The sequence below is a fragment of the Carettochelys insculpta genome, chromosome 21 (genome assembly GCF_033958435.1).
Source record: "Carettochelys insculpta isolate YL-2023 chromosome 21, ASM3395843v1, whole genome shotgun sequence".
NCBI lineage: Eukaryota > Metazoa > Chordata > Testudines > Carettochelyidae > Carettochelys > Carettochelys insculpta.
The window spans coordinates 9717433-9736640 of NC_134157.1; the positions used below are offsets into that span (position 1 = coordinate 9717433).

The 19208-nt window shown below is 45.9% G+C and overlaps 1 protein-coding gene across 1 annotated transcript in view; it reads right to left on the reverse strand.

Moving 5' to 3' along the window:
• The window catches only part of CACNA1B (calcium voltage-gated channel subunit alpha1 B), a 502106-nt gene extending 489883 nt beyond the window's left edge, over positions 1-12223 (reverse strand). Inside the window, exons 1-3 of the mRNA XM_075015705.1 lie at positions 11964-12223; positions 9796-9901; positions 3666-3805 (exon numbers count right to left, since the gene is read on the reverse strand). Coding sequence (XP_074871806.1) covers positions 3666-3805; positions 9796-9901; positions 11964-12223 — 506 coding nt within the window. The remainder of the gene's footprint in view (positions 1-3665; positions 3806-9795; positions 9902-11963) is intronic.
• Between the last annotated feature and the right edge of the window lie 6985 nt (positions 12224-19208).

Sequence of the window (19208 nt, forward strand, 5' to 3'; positions counted from 1 at the left end):
CAGCTCATATGAAAATTCACACAAAGGGTGGGTTTGATAAAAGCACAGCACAAACTAGCCCTCTCCCAATGGAAACAGCTAATGAGAGCAAAGCTGCTTTTTGCTTTTCTGGGTTTAAGCCGAAAGCTGAAAATGAGATCAGGTTTTCCAGCGTTCATCATTTATCTTTCCAAAGAATACAGGATTAACAAAGGGTCTCTCTGTGTATGTATACGTAAGGAATTTTCTGTATAACATAACAGGTTTTCACAACCTGGGGGAAAAAAAAAAAAAGCCGTATATAAATTTAAAATTCATTTGCAGAGGAGCTTTGTTCTGTGCTTGGGATCAGAATGGAGTCATCTGTTTTATTTGTGCAATGAGAGGGGCCTGGAAAGATGCAGGGGTTGTCTGTTGTCCCCTTTCCATAGAAAAGAAATTAATCCATCTCACAAAGCACCTGTACATATGGTAAGAAGAAAATAACTTGGCAATGATAGTTTGCAAAATTAGTGCAGCAAGAGTAATACTGTAACACACATTCTACAAATATATGAAATGTTGCATCAGCTGCAGAATTACTATTGTGTATCATTTTTATTTTCTGATTGTCACACACACACACACCACAGCATGAGCATTTTTAAATAAACTGATTACTTTTAATACAAAAGAATCCGGGCTGAATTCATGTCAGCAAACAGCAAAACCTTCCCTGAAGAAAGTATTAGTTTTTTTTTTTATTGGCAAACATTCTTCATCAGCAACCATTCTTTTAGGTTCTCTAATAGGGATGTCACACTGATCTCTCTGGCAAAATAATCCTGCTTAAAGCTTCCTGTGTATACGAGTTATTGGGAGATGGAGGGGGGCAATAAAAATATCTGAGTGGCCAGTGATACCCAAACAACCCTCAAGTCCTTGCCTGATAGCCTAGAACAATGTGGCTACAGTGTTAAGCTAAAAAGAACCTGTTGATCTAGGAAGTATGTACCAGAGCACAAGAGTCTTCACAGAAAAATCAATTTACTACCTTGTATGATGTCAAAGGTCACAGGTACAAAACAAAAAATAGGAAATATTTTTTCACTCAACACACAGTTAACCTGTGGAACTCCTTGCTGGAGAATGTCATGAAGGCCAAGACTATAGTAAAATTTAAAAAAGAACTAGATAAGCTCATGGGGGATAGGTCTATCAATGGCTGCTAGCCAGGATGGGCATGGAGGATGTCCCTAGCCTCTGTTTCCAAGAGTCTGGAAATGGGTGACAGGGAATTGATCACGTGATGATTACCTGTTCTGTTCATTTCCTCCTGGGCACCTGGCATTGGCCGCTGTCAGGAGACAGGATACTGGGCCTGATGGGCCTATGGCCTGACCCAGTATGGCCGTTATGTCTTTCAACACCACTTCTGTCCCACAGAGTCCTTTTTTCCCCCCTCAGAACATCCTGGTCTTGCTAAGTTAAGGCCCAGTTCAGCAAGGCATGGATACTACGCACCTAACTTTAAGCCGATGAGCAGCCACATTGATTTCAAAGCTTGAAGTTCTGCAGGCACTTAAGCACCATGCCAAAGAATTGGCGCCATAAGTTGTAGTGTTTATAGATTACGTGAATTTCTTCACTGGAAGTGGCTGTTGTACTTAACGTCACTCATTTTGCACCAAGTCTTCCCTGTACTGCTTGCCTACTGGTAAGTCTGTATACAAGACAACTTCAATACAACCCAGCTAGCATCACCCCTGGAAACCAGAAGCCTTGACAATAATAGGCTTGTACTTCAAAAGATTATATGTTTGCAGATGGCGACCGGATTCCTTATTACAACTAGCTAATCAAACTGATAATACACAATTATATTCAGAGAATACTTGCAAAAGAAAATATAGACATGAAATGACCATGCCATGCCTACAGCATGACACATGCATGTTTGATTCCGTAAGCACGGCACGCACCAGGAGTGCTCCATAAACTGTAGCTACTCAGTCACAATCGGGCAGTATTTAACACAACTTTCTGATTTTGCAATTGGGTCTTTAAGTTTTTCTTTAAATAAAAAAAACTGCTTTTATAAACCAAAATATGGTCGCTATTCAGAAAAGCATATGTATGCAAGAAAGCCCTTGTACCCTTAGCAGTCAGCACAAGCATAAGGACATTTGGAGTCAGACTTAAGCAATTGCTTAAGTGCTTTTGTGGAGTAAGGATGAATTTAAGTTTAAGGGCTTTCCAGAGTCAAGGTCTGTTCTTTCTTTGTAAGAGTACAATGAGAAATAGGACCATAATACATCCTATCATCAGTGATTGTAGCAATTGCATTAATTTGGCTTGGTCCCCTTTAACAAATTCCCAGTATATGAGCCTTTTTTAGATTAAGTGAAGAGGCTCTTGATTTATACCACACCAGGAGAATCAAAGCCTGCACATTTATTCTCTTCTTAATGCATTAAAATTCTCTTCAACATCTTGACAGTCATATCACATGGTACACTGAATAACAAATAGAATTACAGCCAGGATGAATCTAATGCATATATATTCATGCTCTTTCCTAATAGCACTCCATTCCGCATCACACGCCAGGATAGTCATCAAAGACTGTACATTCCCCATAGTCGGTGCTTATCGCAGGGTATGTAAAACAAGTAGATATTAACACTAATGGGCTGATTCAGCAGTCTTCTACAGGCAAAGCTCTCACTGAAATTAGTTGGTTGTTTGTATAAAGACTGTATGATCAGGTCCTCAAATAGGTCTTGAAAATCCTGAATATCTGTTATGGACTTCAAAGCTACAATTCATAGATTAGTGTGCATGCACACTACTCTTTAAACAAAGAGTTACTTTTAAAAATAAAAAATCACTCACTGACTAAACACACTATGGCAAGGGACAAATGTAAACTGTTATAATGTTCAGCATAGGTACAACACAGAAAACCCAACAAACATTTTCAACTAGATATGTATATCACACATTTCAGGGAGCACAAACAGAATTTTTAGCTGCAGACCTTCTAAGAACACTCAGCCTCTTTCTGAGCAACAAGAAGTCCTGTGGCACCTTACAGACTAACATCTGATGAAGTGGGTCTTTACCCACAAAAGCTTATGTTCCAAAATATCTGTTAGTCTATAAGGTGCCACAGGACTTCTTGTTGTTCAGCCTCTTTCTGTTTTCCCATTTTAAGTCACTTTTTTGGAAGGGGTCAGCTTCATCTCTACTGAGGCTGTTGGAGTTGCAGCTGTTTCAGCCAAGACCAAATATCACCCATTTCCTTTGTGAAGGTGCTTTGGGTCTGAATGGAGTCTGCCTTTTTGTGAAATTATGTCACAATCTCAGTCGAGGGCTTAGTGTAACTGGAGTTTGAGTGCCTAATGGTAATTTGAACCTGGGAAAATGGCTGTCTCAGAGCATCTGGGCAAGGTATGATAGTGTGTACTCTGATCAGTCTTCAGACCTTCACACCTTCCTTTTAGCTCAGTTCCAACAATATATTTCAAGATCAGCTCATTCAACAAAACTGCCATTATTTAAATTAAATAAGTTCAGCAAGGCACCACTTCACTACAGCACATATTTCAAATGCCCCTCTCCCCCGAGTCACGGTTAAAAGACAATATTAAACAAAGCCACCTTAATCCTTTAACAAACTTGAAGAAATGGTAACAGTCACCTACCCTGTAAGGACAACGACAAAATCCATCACGTTCCAGCCATTTCGGAGATAAGAGCCTTTGTGAAAAACAAACCCCAGGGCGATGATTTTTATACCCGCTTCAAAACAAAATATTCCAATAAAGTATGGCTCAGTATCATCCTGAAAGAAAGGGAGAAAAAAATAGAGGGGTCAAGGAGAGACACATTTCTGTGTTTGCCTCATCTTTCATGCAGCCCAAACTGATATAGTCAACGTTGAAGATTCTTCATATGTGGAAACCAATATGCCAAACCTGAGGACACTGTACTAAAAACCATTCCATGAATTTTTTTTTACATTCAAAAATAGATTGTGACTCAACATGTTTGAGATTCTTTTTTTATTTTTTGGTGACACAAATATCTGTGTGCATCTGAAGCTGGAATGCCCATACTCATGAGAGAGGGGGGTTAACATCAAATATCCAACAAAAGCAAAATTTCAGATTTGAGGTTTGATTGTAAAAGGTAACATTTTCTCCAGGCTGGTGATTTAAAACACCATCCAGTCAGGGAACAGAAACACAAGTGCAGTACACATAGGCTAATCAGACCAGGGTGGACTGTGAATACTGGGACCATATTATTTGCAAATGGAGACTTACTGTCTGAGGAAATAAGTTGAATCTTGGAATAACTTACAAACATTATGACTGGATTGCAGACAATTCATTTTAACAAATGGAAGGCAAAAATTCATCCCACTTGGGTGTGTCTACACTAGGAACTAACTTGGCAGTTAGGCACTACTTTGCAGTACACAGCAAAGAGTCTACACACATTTTCCCTTACTTTGAAGTTAGTTTTGAAGTAGGGAGCCCAACTTTGAAGTCCTTCCTCCATTCCCAGGAATGGAGTAGGGCCCTGCTTAGAAGTAGGGTATGTGTAGATGCTCAACTTGTACTTTGAGGTAAGCAACTTCATAGTTATTTTTGTAGTGTAGACACAGCCATTGTGGCTCTGTACCCAGCCACGATTTGGCTTCTGCCTCCAATTGCAGCTTGTCTGTGGCTCCACTCTGGACTCTGGTTCATCCACAGCTCCTCTTCTGGCCCCAGCCCCACCCTCCGCTTTGGGCCCCCAACCATGGCCTGACTATGCCTCCAATTCTGCCCCCACCATTGGCCCTCACACCCTTGTCCATGTCCCCTGCTCACCTGGGGGACACAGCCTAGTTCTCAGCTGTGGATCCCAGGAAAGGATGGAGAGGAATAAAAGTGGAGAGGGGTGATGTGAAAAGTTTGGGGACCACTGATATAACCCCATTCAGCCCTTCCTGAAGTGGGGATCCACAACCCTGATGGGACATTGGGGTGGCATTTTGTGTGCTCAGAGTAGACCTTTGCATCATTCCCTACCAGGGCATAATTCTGCTGGGGAAGTTGGTGAAAGCTGTGCCAGCAGATCACTCCCTGCAGATAGTCATGCCTGGGCCAGGCCCAGATTCATGAATATATTTCAGATCAGAAACAAGCTCTGACTCTGGATAGTTACTATTCCCAGTCCAGTTCCTAATGTCATTCCTTGGGCTCTGGATGACAAATCTAATAGGTTTGGGAGTGCTGGTAAATAGAGGCTTGGTACAAATAAAGGTTAATATGAGCAGCTTCCATGTGACTGCACTGAGTGCCTGTAGTTGGGATAAAGAATGAAATCCATTAGTGAAGTTACAAACCTGCTGCTTTGAATTACAAAGCAGCCAGCTCTGCCCCACCTTCCCATCAGCAATGTCCCCAAATACCAGGCATGCGGAGTCATCCAGAGCATCACCAGGTAGAACCCTCCTGTGTTTTACACTCAAGTGCAGACATTATTTACACTGTGATCCATATGCCGCACACCTAGCAGAGCAAAGTCGAGCCAGAAGGAGCTGGAGAGGCCATATGAAGGAAAAGCATGACCAGAAGGAAGCCCCATGGCAGTACATAAGTGCAACCCACTTTTATGAGCTGCTTGTGTGACAGAGCTACAAATTGCATGTAACTGCCATGCCAGAGGAATAAAGATCCTTTACATCTAGGCAAATCTAGCCAAGAAAACCAGCCTTTAATATACAGACAAAAGTCAACCAGGATAGGATTAGCTCTTCCTACACACCTTGTAAAGACCCAAATAGTGGGTCACAGGAGTACAGGTGAAGTGAGTAGGGCAGCCAGTGCTAGCACAGCAGTAGAGTTATTCCGTAGGACGGCCATTATTGTGCCATTTGGAGTGTATTTTCACAAAGTGCAAACAGGCAGAAAGGTTGAAATGGAAACACTTTAGACTTAATGAAAATGTTTTATTTTCATAACTTAAATACAAAAGTGAGATTTGCAATTCCCCAAAAAGAGACAGGGAAATTGCTGTGGAACAACAGGGTAGTTAAACACTGGAATAAACTGTCTCGGGTGGTTGCAGAATCTCCATTACTGGAGATACTTAATAGCAGGTTAGACAGATGTCTATTGGAGATGGTCTAGATGGTGCTTGGTCTTGCCATGAAGACAAAGGACTGGATTCAATGACCTCTCAAGGTCCCTTCCCGTTCTAGTGTTCTATATTTCTATGTAACAAGAATACTATTTTCTGCACAGTCCTGGTTGTGATCTATTGCACAAAACTTGGGGGGGGGGGCGGATTTTTTTGCTCATTAGCTATACTTTATTTTTTGCAGTACACTTTGAGGGTGAAAGACAATAAAACTTCCAAACAGCAGAGCGATTCTAGATTAAGGCATTTGGAATGGAAATTCATCGGCAACCTTAGCTAGGTCTCTCAAATGCTTTAATTAAAATGGCCTTGTGGCATATCTACAATGCACACTCTCCCACAGAGCTTGAAATCTGGGGCTGAAAAATTGCTGTCTAGAGACGTTCAGGGTCAGATCAGGATGCCTCCTCCGGGACCTTGCAAGGGTGGAGGGTTCTAGCATGAGTCTGATTGCCTACACAGGGATTGTTTTTTTGCACACAACCAGAGCCTTACAAAGCCAAGTTACACGATCCTGGCCAGCCATGGCCACGCAGAGGGTATTTCATCCTTGTGCAGACATACTTTAAACCTGGGATCAGACTTAGATTAGAGCCCAAATGCCACTTCCATGAGCGCACAAATCAGTCTGCCTTGAATCATTAGGCATGTGGGGCCTGTGTCCTAGAATCCTGCTAGGCAGGTGGATCCAAGCTCCATTGTGTTTGAGTGTGGACACAGCTCAAGCCAAAGACCCAAGTCAAAATATCTGTGTAGTACAACATGAATTAATTGGCAGGGCTGTGAGACCTCAGTCCAACAATTGTGCACCCAGGTTCACAACTCAGTGTGGCTGCTGGGCTCAAAAATACAGCACAGACATCCCTATAAAGGCTGGCCGAATATTTGCCCACATGGTGCTAAACAACAGTGGCTCCAGGTCTCAGAGCCTGTATCAGCTCACTTGGTCTTGCAGGGCTCGGGGCTATAAAATTGCAGCATAGACATTCAGGTTCAAGCTGAGGACCATCCTCCTCACAAAACTTCAAGAGAGACTCTCACCTGAACCCACACCTCTGCATTGCAATTTTATTGTCCCCCAGCCCAAGCCCTGCAAGCCTGAGTTGGCTGAACCTGGGCCCGCCACAGTCATGCTGTGAATGTTTTACCAAAGTGTAGACCTCTCCTTTGAGACATTGTTGTCCACGCCCAGTGGGTCAGAAACCCATGGCCCAATTCTTCCTCCATCAGTCACAAAGAGCTGGTGCTGGGCACTTCACACAAAAGAACTGGAAAAGTCTCATGAGACATGGCAGAGAAACTGACTTACTAAGGAGTGTTATTGACAGCAACAGAGAAGGATCCCCCCCCGCCCAAAAAAAAAAAACCACCCTCCTATTATGAGAGCAACAAGAAGTCCTATGGCACCTTATAGACTAACAGATATTTTGGAGCATAAGCTTTTGTGGACAAAGACCCGCTTCATCAGATGAAGCGGGTCTTTGCTCACAAAAGCTTATGCTCCAAAATATCTGTTAGTCTATACAGGTGCCACAGGACTTCTTGTTGTTCTCAAAGATACAGACTAACACAGCTACCTCGCCGATTCCTGCACTGAGGAACCTTGAGGAAAGGTGTCAAAGTGATTGGGGGGGGGGGGGGGGGGGAAAATCAATAAAATGCTCCTCTCAGCATGAGCCATAGCATAGAATCCTATTCACTCTCCCTGCAGCCCCTCTGCCCAGTCTCTTGGCTCTAGAAAAAGATAGGAATAAAACAAGATCTGCTAATTGTGCCTTTTGGTTGCTTGGAACTGAAGAGTTCCAGGGGATGCGGGGGGGTAGGCTAGAAAAGCCATTTGCCCCTTTGTTGGTTCACCTTTTTAGGAACGCCAAGGGAAAAATACAACATTCATCCCAAACTAAATCTTTACAGAAGCAAAACTTTTGCTAAGGTCACATGATCCCAGCCAGGGCTTTCATCACAAAATCCTCCTTCCCCAGTTTATAAGTCCCCAGCCTGATAGCAATGCAATAATAGAGTATAGTAAAAAAGGGAGTGCCTGTTTTTCCACTTCTCTCTCTTCCAGTAAATATATAACCTACCCTCCCCGAGGCCACTGTTTGGTTCAGTGTCTCACCAATTTTCCCCCGAGGAACTAGGGCTTGCAACAGGTGCCCAAGGCAGGGAACCCAGCCACTGCTCCAGGAACTCCCTCCTCTGCTATCCTGGCCCAAAGCAGGTCTGCCTTGTTCTGTTTTCACTCTGTCTCTCCTACACCACTCTTCCTACTCTCTCCTTCCCTCTATGTTGCAACTGTGGAGGCTTTTTAAAGGCCTCCATTAAGCCAGTAGTGGAGTCAGCTGGCCCCAATCTGCCCTAGCCAGCTCCCTCCCAGCTGCTGCTGATTACCCTGCTACCTTCTACCTTTTGCTTCTATTTAGCAGACCTTTTCCTCCTCCTTGGGCTGCTCTTCTTCCCCCTGAAGGAGCCCTCTGGCCTGACCCTGCCACAATATACTTAAGTAGTGGAGTTAGTGAATACATCTACTGTTAAAGAAGTACATCTGCTTTTTACAGCACCTAGCACAATGGGTTCCTGCTCCATGACTTGGGCTCCTAAACACGATGATAATACAAACAGACAGTAGCAAGCCAATTTGCATAAGAACATGGGTGTCAAATAAATGCCCCTGGATACTTCTCCAGTCCCACCACCTACGATGTTATTCCTTTTACTGAATTATTCAGCTCATCAACAATGCTCAAAGCAATGGACTATTTTAGAGATCATACACTGCAAAGTCCAGGAAACTAACAACCAGGGCTTGGCATCTCCTTAATTTCCTAGCTTTTGGCCTTGAGCCTTAATATTACTTTATTTTGCATCATTTAATTTATACATGCACAACACCGGCGGATTCAGATTTATTCCCCCACCAAACAGGCACCAATATCTATTCATTCTAGCTTGGAAGCTGATCCAAATAGCACAGAGTAAGAAAAAAGGAAGCCAAACAATGCCCATTTTTAAATCAGGCAACAAGAAATAAAAGGCTCATTTTGAAGCTGTTCTTATTTTTCATTTGAAATAATGTAAATTGGCTCATTGCCATAAAACCTGCTGGTAATTCTTTTTCTTTGTAAGTAGTTTCTTTTTGGCAACATTGTAACATTTTCTCAATCCTAAGAGTTTAATGTTGAGAGGCCTCCTACAATGTTCTTCAGTAAGATATTCTCTAAAGAGAGAAGAAAACTCTCTGTATTCTGTGGAGAATATTGGTGGGGGCGGGGACTCACCAAAGAGAGTCATTCAGTTCCAAATACAGTACTGAGCCCTTGAATTCCCTTCCCACCTTGGTCCATAACATCCTGAGCATGTTGGTCTTCATGGGATCAGACTTTTCTCTTGTGACTTTAAGAAGATGGGCAGAACAGGCTAGAAGTGATATGTAACTCTGGTGGGAGTGGTTTAGAGAGCTTAATTTATTTGTGTTATATTCATGTTGGGACTTGGTTATTTGCTTTCATCTTAGAGTACTACTGGATTTGATTACTTATACATCTATCTTTAAAAGGCTTCTAAGGCATCCCATACTGGATGGGTAGGTGCTCTTTAATCACTGAATAGGAAAAGCGTAAATAAATAAATGCAACTCACCAATCTCTCTGACATAGGTGTCTTGTCATCCTCTGGTAGATGCTGCTCCAAAGCCAGAACAATGCAGTTGGCTATGATTGTAGCTAAAATCATATATTCAAATGGAGTGGGGTCAATAGTTAAAGAAGAAATGAGCTGAGACAAGAATTTCAGCAAGAAGAATAATCCCATGTATCCTCATTATATGCATACAGACAGACATTGATCGTTCAAGTGGCATTGGTCTCTTCTGGAAACCCTTTGCCAGGCTCTCTCTAAGTCACACCTCACTCACTTTTAGCGGTGCCTTTGGGAGGATTTAAAGAAATCAATTCCCTTCTTTAAGAACCAGAGTTTTTCCATCTTTTTTCAAAAGCAAACAGGGAGTTTTGAGTTTAAAAAAAAAAAGTGTCAATTTTAAGTACTCCCAAGAGATTTTAAAATTTGATGTCTTCCACCCAATTATGGTTTAGTAATTATCTGGGATTTAAATCTGAGCATGCTATGCAAATAAGTGACAAGCTAGAGAATTTGGACTTCAAGGTCTATGTAGGTCTGAAATATGAATTACTGATGGATGGTCATGCCAGACCAAAGAGCAGAGAAAGATCTTCAGTGCTTTGTATGGTTGCAGAAAAGAAACCAGCTATGGGATAGTAAAGTCATGGAAATCTCTCTCTCCTACACATGAGCACAAGAGAAGCCCTGAGTGGTTGGTGACACTTCCAACACCATGGAGAGCTCCCCTAGGCAAGGACATAGGCTTGTCTACCCCAGCAGTTTTACCACAAGTTAGTCCTTTCATGGAGCAGTTCACCTAATTCAACCCAGAGCATCCTTGGCAAACACCAACCATTTAACTCATCTCTGGAATGAGCTGGAATGCCCCCAAATAAAGGGGTTTTGCAGATATTTTGTGGCTTTGCTTTTCCTGCCGACTCAGGGATTTCTATAGTTCATAAAATTTCCTTCCCTTATAGTAAAGGAGCAGGAGGTGGTAAGATTGTAAGTAAGTCTAGGGACAGAAAAGGCCATGCTATAACTGCCACCTGGGCTTTTGCTACCTGTTAGTCCAGGTTGGATCATTGCGCATCCCAATCGTGGGGAACGTATAGGCCCCAAAGCAGTGTGTTCCATGCCCACCAGCCACTCTGGGAGTTGCAGCTGGGGCGGTGTGAATAGGAGCTGGGCTCGTGGTTAGTGGAAGGGTTGCTAGGAAGCAGGGTGGCGGCCTTGCTGCTGCTAGCCAAGGATTAATAGGTGTGTGATTTCAGATGAAGAGAAAACAAGAGGCTCCCCTGAGATTCCCCAGTGCAATGCACTCCTGCTGGTGCACATCACACACTGCACGCACACAACCTAGCAACCTGAGACGAACCTTGGAGGAAGAGCCTGCCTCCCTTTGCCAGGGATTCAGCTTCCCACTGCATGCATCACAACAGAAGCAGAGTCCCGGGAGGTCTCTGCAGATCGCTTGGCCAGGGAGCCGATACTGGAATAAAAAGCTTCTGCCCCTTTTGCAGCACATTGATGGACCATCTCCTCATGTCCTGCCTCCCCGGGCCACAGAGCATATCAAAACCAAACCCCAGCCCTAGGATCTCCTGATCCCAGCTATTCATGGTTCCTGATTCAAAGAACCAGAGCTACAGTCATTGCTGGGCAAGGCGGGGTGCTAAAAAATAGGCTGCAATGCTTGTGTACTGGGGAGGCGTCTGTTGGGAGCCCTTGGTTACTGGTGTCCCTAACTCTAGCATAAATGCCAACATGGCATCATATTGCCTTACATTAGCCCACCTGGGCTGGAGTGGGGGTAGTACAATATTAAAACAAGAACCACAGTTTACACTCAGCTGTCTTCCAGATCCCTTGGTACTTGGTGTAAATAGCATGAAATGGGTCTATCTGTGCATGCATCACACACACACACACACGAGAAAATACAGGCATTTCACATGCACGTTTCTTTTACAGCCCAGCCCCACCTCCCTTATACCCCAATCCAGTTGCCTCCCAGACACACACACACACACACCCGTTACCCCAGACACCGGGATCTCGACCGGGCACACCCAAATCTAGATGATCACAGGCCCCCGCCGCCCTGACACACCCCCACAGACCAGGCGTTCCTCGCCCCAGACTCAGCCGGCCCTGCGGGCGCCCTGCCCCCCAGGTTAAAAGGATATGGCCATTCGGTTATTCTCTTGGCGTATTTCCGTATAACGTTATCCTCGCTGAAGATGAAGAGGGATCTGTTGACGGTGAAGCAGTTCTGTTTGACGGGGATGGGGTTGTAGAGAGCCATAGTCCTGGCTCTCTGAGCCATCGACTGCTTGTACATCCTTTGGCCGGGCTGGGGACCACCTTGCCGGCTGCTCCCTCTTCCAGCCCCGGCCGGACCGCCGCCTCCATAGCGGGTGGGCAGATCGTCTCCGAAGCGAGCCATCCTCGCAACGCGCAGAGCCGGGCGTTACAATCCACACTGGCAGCCGAGGCAGGGGGAAGACGCATCCCAGCGCCCCGGACTCTCCCTCCTGGGGCCTGGCTGCGGGCAGGGGAGGAGGAGGAGGAGGAGGAGGCGGAGGCCGCTCCGGCTGCAGCCGGGGAGGAGACGCAGAGAGGGAAGGGTAGGAACCGGCCGGGCCCGCCGGCCAGGCTACGCTCCCCGCCGGGCGCACGGGAGTGGAGGGCTGCGCTCAACTTCGCCGCCAGGTGCCTTCGCTCCCGCCCAGCCTCATGCTTCTGCCGGGCCGGCAGTCCCCCGGGCTCGGGCTCGGGCTGGGGCGGGGGCGGGAACCCGAGCTCTCTCCCCCAGCTCCGCTCCGCTGGCCTCGCTTCGCCTGGCCCCGGGTGCCCGGCGCTGCGCAACCGCGGCGGCGGCCGGAGCGCGGCACAGCAGAGACCTGAACCACCAGCAGCTCGCCTGGGAGCGCCGCGAGTAACCAGGTTGTGGCACCACCGCCCCTATAAGAGCCCGGCCCTGTGACTCCGCTCAGCCAATCAGCTGCGGCGGCTCCACCCAGGCCCGGACTACCCTGGAGAGAGACCCGAGATTGCTGCCCCCGGCGGCCCCGGCAGACTGCGGGCTGCACAGCGCCCAGGGCGCACCCCGCGCAGCCATCCGCACCCAGCCAGCCGCGGGCAGGGCGGGAGCTTGGCCCGTGCTGGGAAGGTGCCCTAGCGCATGGCTGAGTTACACACACTCGGCACACACACAGCACACGTACGCACTCGGCGCGCGTACACACAACACACACAGAGCACACAACCACAGCGCGCGCACACCATACAAACACACACAGCACGCGCACACAGAGCACACACACACACAGCATGCACACAGCAGGCACACAAACACACAGCACCCACACACCTTACAAACACACTGCACACAAATTCACACACGGCACACAAACACACTCGGCGCACACACAGCAAACGTACACAGCACGCACACAAACACACACACACACACACACACACACGCACAATTTGCCAGTCTGCCGCTGCCAGCGCCCTGAGGCGGGCAGGTTCCATCCCTGCGCGCCTGGCTCGGCGGGGGCCCCAGGGCGGGACTGGCGGGGGAGACCCGAGAAGAAGATGCCCCCAGCCCCCACACACCCCGTGCCCTCTCAACCTGCTGCCGTCCCCGCTCTCCGCAGCGCCTGGCTCCGCCGCACGCTTCAGCCGGAGGCCAGGACCGCCCCGCGCCCGGCTGGCATCGGCCCCCGGCCAGCGCGCCCTGGCCTCGGCGGACTAGTGGCTGGAGAACGCGGAGCCCCTTTGCACGGGCTGGAGCGCCTGGGCCCCTGCCCGCCCCGCCGGGGTGTGAACGCACGTGGCCGCCGAGCGAACCCTGTGCGGGGGCACCGGCAGTAAACGAGACCAGGGGGAGCCCAGGGCTGCCGCAGACCCCTCGCTGACTCCTAGCGGAGCTCTGCTTGATACCTGGGGGCTGGAGAGCCCCTGGCTTTTCTAACGGGGTTGTTGTTCGTGCTCAAAACCGCCCTTCCCCTCTGGAGAACTCGCCTTCCTTTGAATGACTCCTGCAGACCGCTGCCCCCGCGCCCAACCCTCTGCTCACCCCTGAGATTCCTTAGTCCTGTTTATTCTAACACCCTTTTTTCTTCTCGTTCTCTGTAGGTCATCACTCCCCCTTATTCCTCTGGCTTCTCATCTCAAATGCTGCTGCCTTAACTAGCGGCAGTGGGGTCCCTTCTTTCACATCCAGACATAACAATAGGAACTCTCTAAATGTACCCTCCGGAGACGTCAGTCAAGACTTTTTTACTGCTCCAGCAAAAGGAAATCCTGGATTCCTCTCGTTCCCAGCAGCTAATGTATTTTTGTCGTAGTCATCCAAGCTGTCTCGGTTCAAAACCAGCCCACCCTTTGGAGAAGCCTGCGATGCTTGGGTCCGCCGGGCGCAGAAGAGAGAAGTGTGTTTGCAGTAAGGTCACCTGCAGTCTGCCATCAGGTGACTTTAAAGAAGAAACGGGCTTCTTTCACACAGCTTGGGAATAACAGAGATTGTCTCGTATACTGGAGAGGAAACTTGGGTAATCATTACAGGCAATACCCCTTCTTAGAGCCAGGGTACTATTGACATTTAATTCAATCGAACACAGAAGCAAATAATAATGGAGGAAGGAAATCACACGCTAACTATGTGATAATGCTAACTATACTATGCTGATACTATAAGGCGAACATAGGTACTATGCTGATACAGCCTGTCAGCCTCAGGTCTAAAGGGAAAATGCTGATGAAGTATAGAGACCTACAGGGATTTAATAAATTGACTGCCTGGTGGGAGACAAAATATATAAATGGTTTCCCAACACTCACAATTCAAACCAGATTTTATAAAATGTCCAGCACATTGGGTGCTTAGATCTTTGGGAAATCTTGATTTAAGATGCAGAAGCCTCAAGAAAATACGGTCCTATGTTCCATCTGCTTCGTCTTCCAGTAGTCCTAACTGTGGCTTTATGACACCACTTAAAATGTCTGTCCCAATCTCTTTTTAAATCTTTGTTCAACCTGTGGATAAGTGCATGGTAATGTTCCTTGACAAAAATAGCCTCAGGACATATGTCCTGATGGGCTTGATATTTGCAAGACCCTTAGAGAGGTGAAAAAATCTTGGGAGTCGTCCCAGACAGCTCAAATGTATAAATAAATAAATAGTACTTATATAGATTTTACATCTTCCAGATGTAAGATTTCATCTTATTGATCCATCCAGCCCTATGCATGGCAGGGAAGTATTTACCCCATTTCACAGATAGAAAAGTCAGAGCTCAGAATGGCCATTGGTTGAGCTTGTTGCGAATTATTTTTCTCGGTGTAGAAAAAAATGAGAAAACCTATTTTTACTTAAATTTTCCATAAAAATCAATTTTAAAACCAAAAACAATCCAAACTGAATTGTATTATTAATTTTCAGTATTATGGTAAATTACAGTAAATTTGGGGACTTCACATTCTCTGATTTTGGCTGCTAAAAGCTGGAATATTTTTGTTGTTTTCATTTTTTAAGTGAAATCCCACTTACTAACATTCCAGACATTTTTATGAATAATTCCATTTCCACTAATGCCCACATGTTGGATGAAAAGCCTTTTTATAAAAAATATTTAACCAGCTATGAATCTGCAGTGATTTCTAGAGAAGCACATCACCTCCAGCTCCTGATGCCTTCTCAAGGAGCGGTGGATGCTCAGCATCTCTGAAGAACCCTTCCTGAATGGTCTTATGCACTACGATAGCAAATCCATTCCCAGCCAGAATTACAGCTCCTGACTCCCAGTTCTGTGTGGATCCATTATATCGTGGTTTCCCATGTGCCCCCGCCCCAGCAATGAGTGAAGAAATTCCAGGGGGGGAAGTGACCCAGCACCCCCATCATTCCCACAACTGAAGAAAGAGCCAGCCTTTGTTTCCAGCTCTCAGCCCCTGCCATTTTATGTGGGTGACCTGGTGCAGCCACTATAAAAAGCAAGCAGCTGGTGAAGACCCACGTGGAGCTAGCTTCCTCCTGCAAAGATGAATGAGTGTAGTTTGTGCAGGGGAGAAGAAGAATGGGGTTAGATGGGAGGATGGGGTGCATGGCTGGAGTGAGGGGGATGGAGTAAGAATGGGGGGCTGGTGGTGCCTGTTTTTTTGGGATGGGAGGGGCTCAGGCAGGGGGCTTGTGGGACTTGGGCAGCCAGTCAGTTTGTGGGACTCGTGGGGCTTGGGCATCTGGCCCCAGCATCACAGGGTTCAGGTAGTTTGGGCTGGCGGCTGGCCCCAGCAGCGCAGGGATTAGGCTGCTGGCTGGCAGCTAGGCAGCGGGCCTGGGTGGCTGGCGGGTGGGTAGATGGCTGGTCCCAGTGGCACAGGGCTCAGGCAGGTGGCTCAGGCAGCACAGGTCTCAGGCGGGTGGGTGACTGTTGCAGTCAGTTCTGGCAGCTGGCACGGTGCTTAGGTAGCTGGCCAGCTGGGGCGCCACCAGCCACTTCAAGGGGCCAAGAAAAACTCTTTATGCTCATTTTTAACTTTAAATAACATTTTTATATCAAGTTTTTGTATTTATGTCAAATTAGGAACTGAATATTTTGTTAAAAGGGGGGTTGGATGATGGTGAAAGAGTCAGGGACATGGGAGTTTCTCAAAAATCAAAAGTGGGGCATGATGCCAAAAAGTTTGGGAACCACTGCATTAGATCATGCTTCCTCTCCCAATGAGGAAGACAGCTGTGGAGCTACAGTTAATAATACATTAAACAGAATGCTTGGATGCATTCATAATGATGAAAATAATGCAAACATGTAATGACATTAAACTAATACCTAGCCCTCATGAAGTGCTTTTCAGAAGCAGATCTCACTGCACTTTGCAAAATGCATCAATATTACCTCCATTTATAGAATGGTGAAACTGAGGTACAGAGGACAGAACATATGCCAAATTACCCAGCAGGCCTATAGCAAACCTGGCAATAGAACCTCAGACTTCCCAATCTAAGGGCACTAGCTTTGAGGTCACACCACCACCTCCACTATGCCCTTCTCTGCCCCTCTGTTTGGTTATACTTGGGGAAAGCTCAAGCTGAGATGCTAAAGATCCAAAAGGCCAGCAAACCTGTCTAGAGACATAGAGGGACTTAAATTTTGAGAGACAGATGCAAAATCTAGGATTATTTAGCCTTGAAAAGGGAAACATGGAGATTTCACTTGAGTACATAAGATTATGAACAGCACAAAAATATTATTACATTTTACCTGACCAAAGGGTCACTAGAGGAAATTAATAGAAAGCAAATTTCAAACCAATAAGGAAATATTTAAAACACTGTGGAAGCTAACCACTGCAAGAGGACAAAGTATTAAATAGTTCTAAAAAGGGACTGGATCTTTTTATGAATAAAATTTTAGTTACCCAGTGTGAAGACAATGGGGATTCAATTTCATGCTTTTAAGGCACCAGCCTATATTGCTTCTGCCATCAGAGAGTAATTCTTCTTTCTGCCCTCCTTCCACTTGGATCAACATTGCATAATCAGACAAAAACCATGACTAGGGCACTCATCCTCCTCTGACATACTAAGCATAGACTAGTGCCTTAGGTGGAATAATGGTCCAGGTGAAGCAATATTTTGATCTAGAGCGGCACATTTCCATAGTAAGCTGAAGATGATGCAAAGTTGCAGCCATTGGTTTTAAAGGGGCTGAGATTTTTATTGAGACACAACTGGATGCTTCACCAAGACAATGGGACATATTGAAATAGCTAATAAGTTTAGGCACCAAGTCTACAGCGTTTTGGTTCAAACATGGAAGCACTACAGGCCATCTGCAGCTTGCAATGTCCCAGATCTTGTTTTAATGTCTTCAAGCAAATGGGCTGGGAAAGAAGAGACACCATACAAAGAATCCCTTATGGCTGGTCACCAAGATTGTATTCTAGGAGGTAGCTCTTTGTAGAGGTAGTGGAAGAAAGGCAACATAGAAGAGACGAAATGTCCAAAGACTCCCATAAGGACTGCCCCACATCTTAAATGATTGCTCAGAGGGAGAGGAACGGTTAGCATACACCATGCTTAGATTCAGATGAGGCAACAGGAAAGCCACAAATGAGCATATCATTTAGCACTTCATTTAACAAACTTCTTCCCAAAGAAATCCTCTTCAGTGAACTGTCATGTGGGTTGAGAACAAGAGGAAGACTACATGCAAAAACTCCATGAAAAAGTTCAATATAGATCCAAAATCCTGGGAATCTACATCATCAGATTGAAATACCTGGCGACAAAGGCTATGACAGGGCACATCATCTTTCGATAGTGTATGTGCAAGCCATGCCGAAGAACTTGATCTTAGAAGGAAAAACTCTCAGACTCCAGAATTTGGAAATAGACTGACATGCAGTTATTGCAACTGAGCATGCAAATCCAATATTGGATGGATAAGCCATGAGAGAAGCTGCAAACTCAAACACTGCGCATAGATCCTCACCGTCACTGCTAACCACTGTCTCTCGAGATGAAAAGGGGCCATAGCATAGTAAGTACCACCACCAACATTCCCAAAAATTGCACCCTTCCTACGGAAGAAGCAGCATTTTATTCCTATTTATCAACAGCGGGGGAGTCGAGTTTTGATCAATCAACCACCATGTGCTCAGCACCCATTGATGTCTGATGCCTCTCTCACTATTTCCTTTCATCTTTCCCTGTCCAGTATGGAGTGGCTTCGCTTCTGCAGATGACCTCCTCACCAGTCTACTATAGCATCTACCCATTCTCTGTAGGGTCTGCCTCTCCTATTCGAATCGTCCATTATGCCGAATACCAGGACCTTGATTTTTCAATCGTCATTCATTCTGCAAATATGCCTGAATAGCTGTAGCTCCCCTTGTATAACCTTCTGTAGTAGGTTCTCTTTTGGCTGTATCTTCCTATATACTTCCTCTTTGGTAACCTTCTGCACCCATCCTATTCTCAGGCTCTTTCTATAACAACTCCTCTCGAACACCAATGTTCTTCTCTTCAAATCTTTCATTATCACCCATGTCTCGCAGCCATACAACATGCTGCTGAATTCTGACATTTTCAAAGTTTCAATCCACTGCCCTAAATCTCAGCCTTTCTGAAACTGAAGCCAATAGAGCACTCTAGGTCAGAGCCAAACACTTCCCATTCCATATTCAGAACTCAGTGGCACTTGTGATAAGAATGAGGGTCTGCCCCCCGTGATTTTGGCAGCAAATGTCTGCTTAGGTGACTGTTGTGCGTGCAATGGCTGGCTATCCTTTTAGAGAGTAGAATCCATCTCTGGCACAGTTAGCTGAGAACTTCGGGGTGATGCCCAATGTGGACATGTCATAAGAGTATTCCTAGCCCACTCATAGCCTACACCGTTGAGCAAATGCTCCTCCTCCTGCCA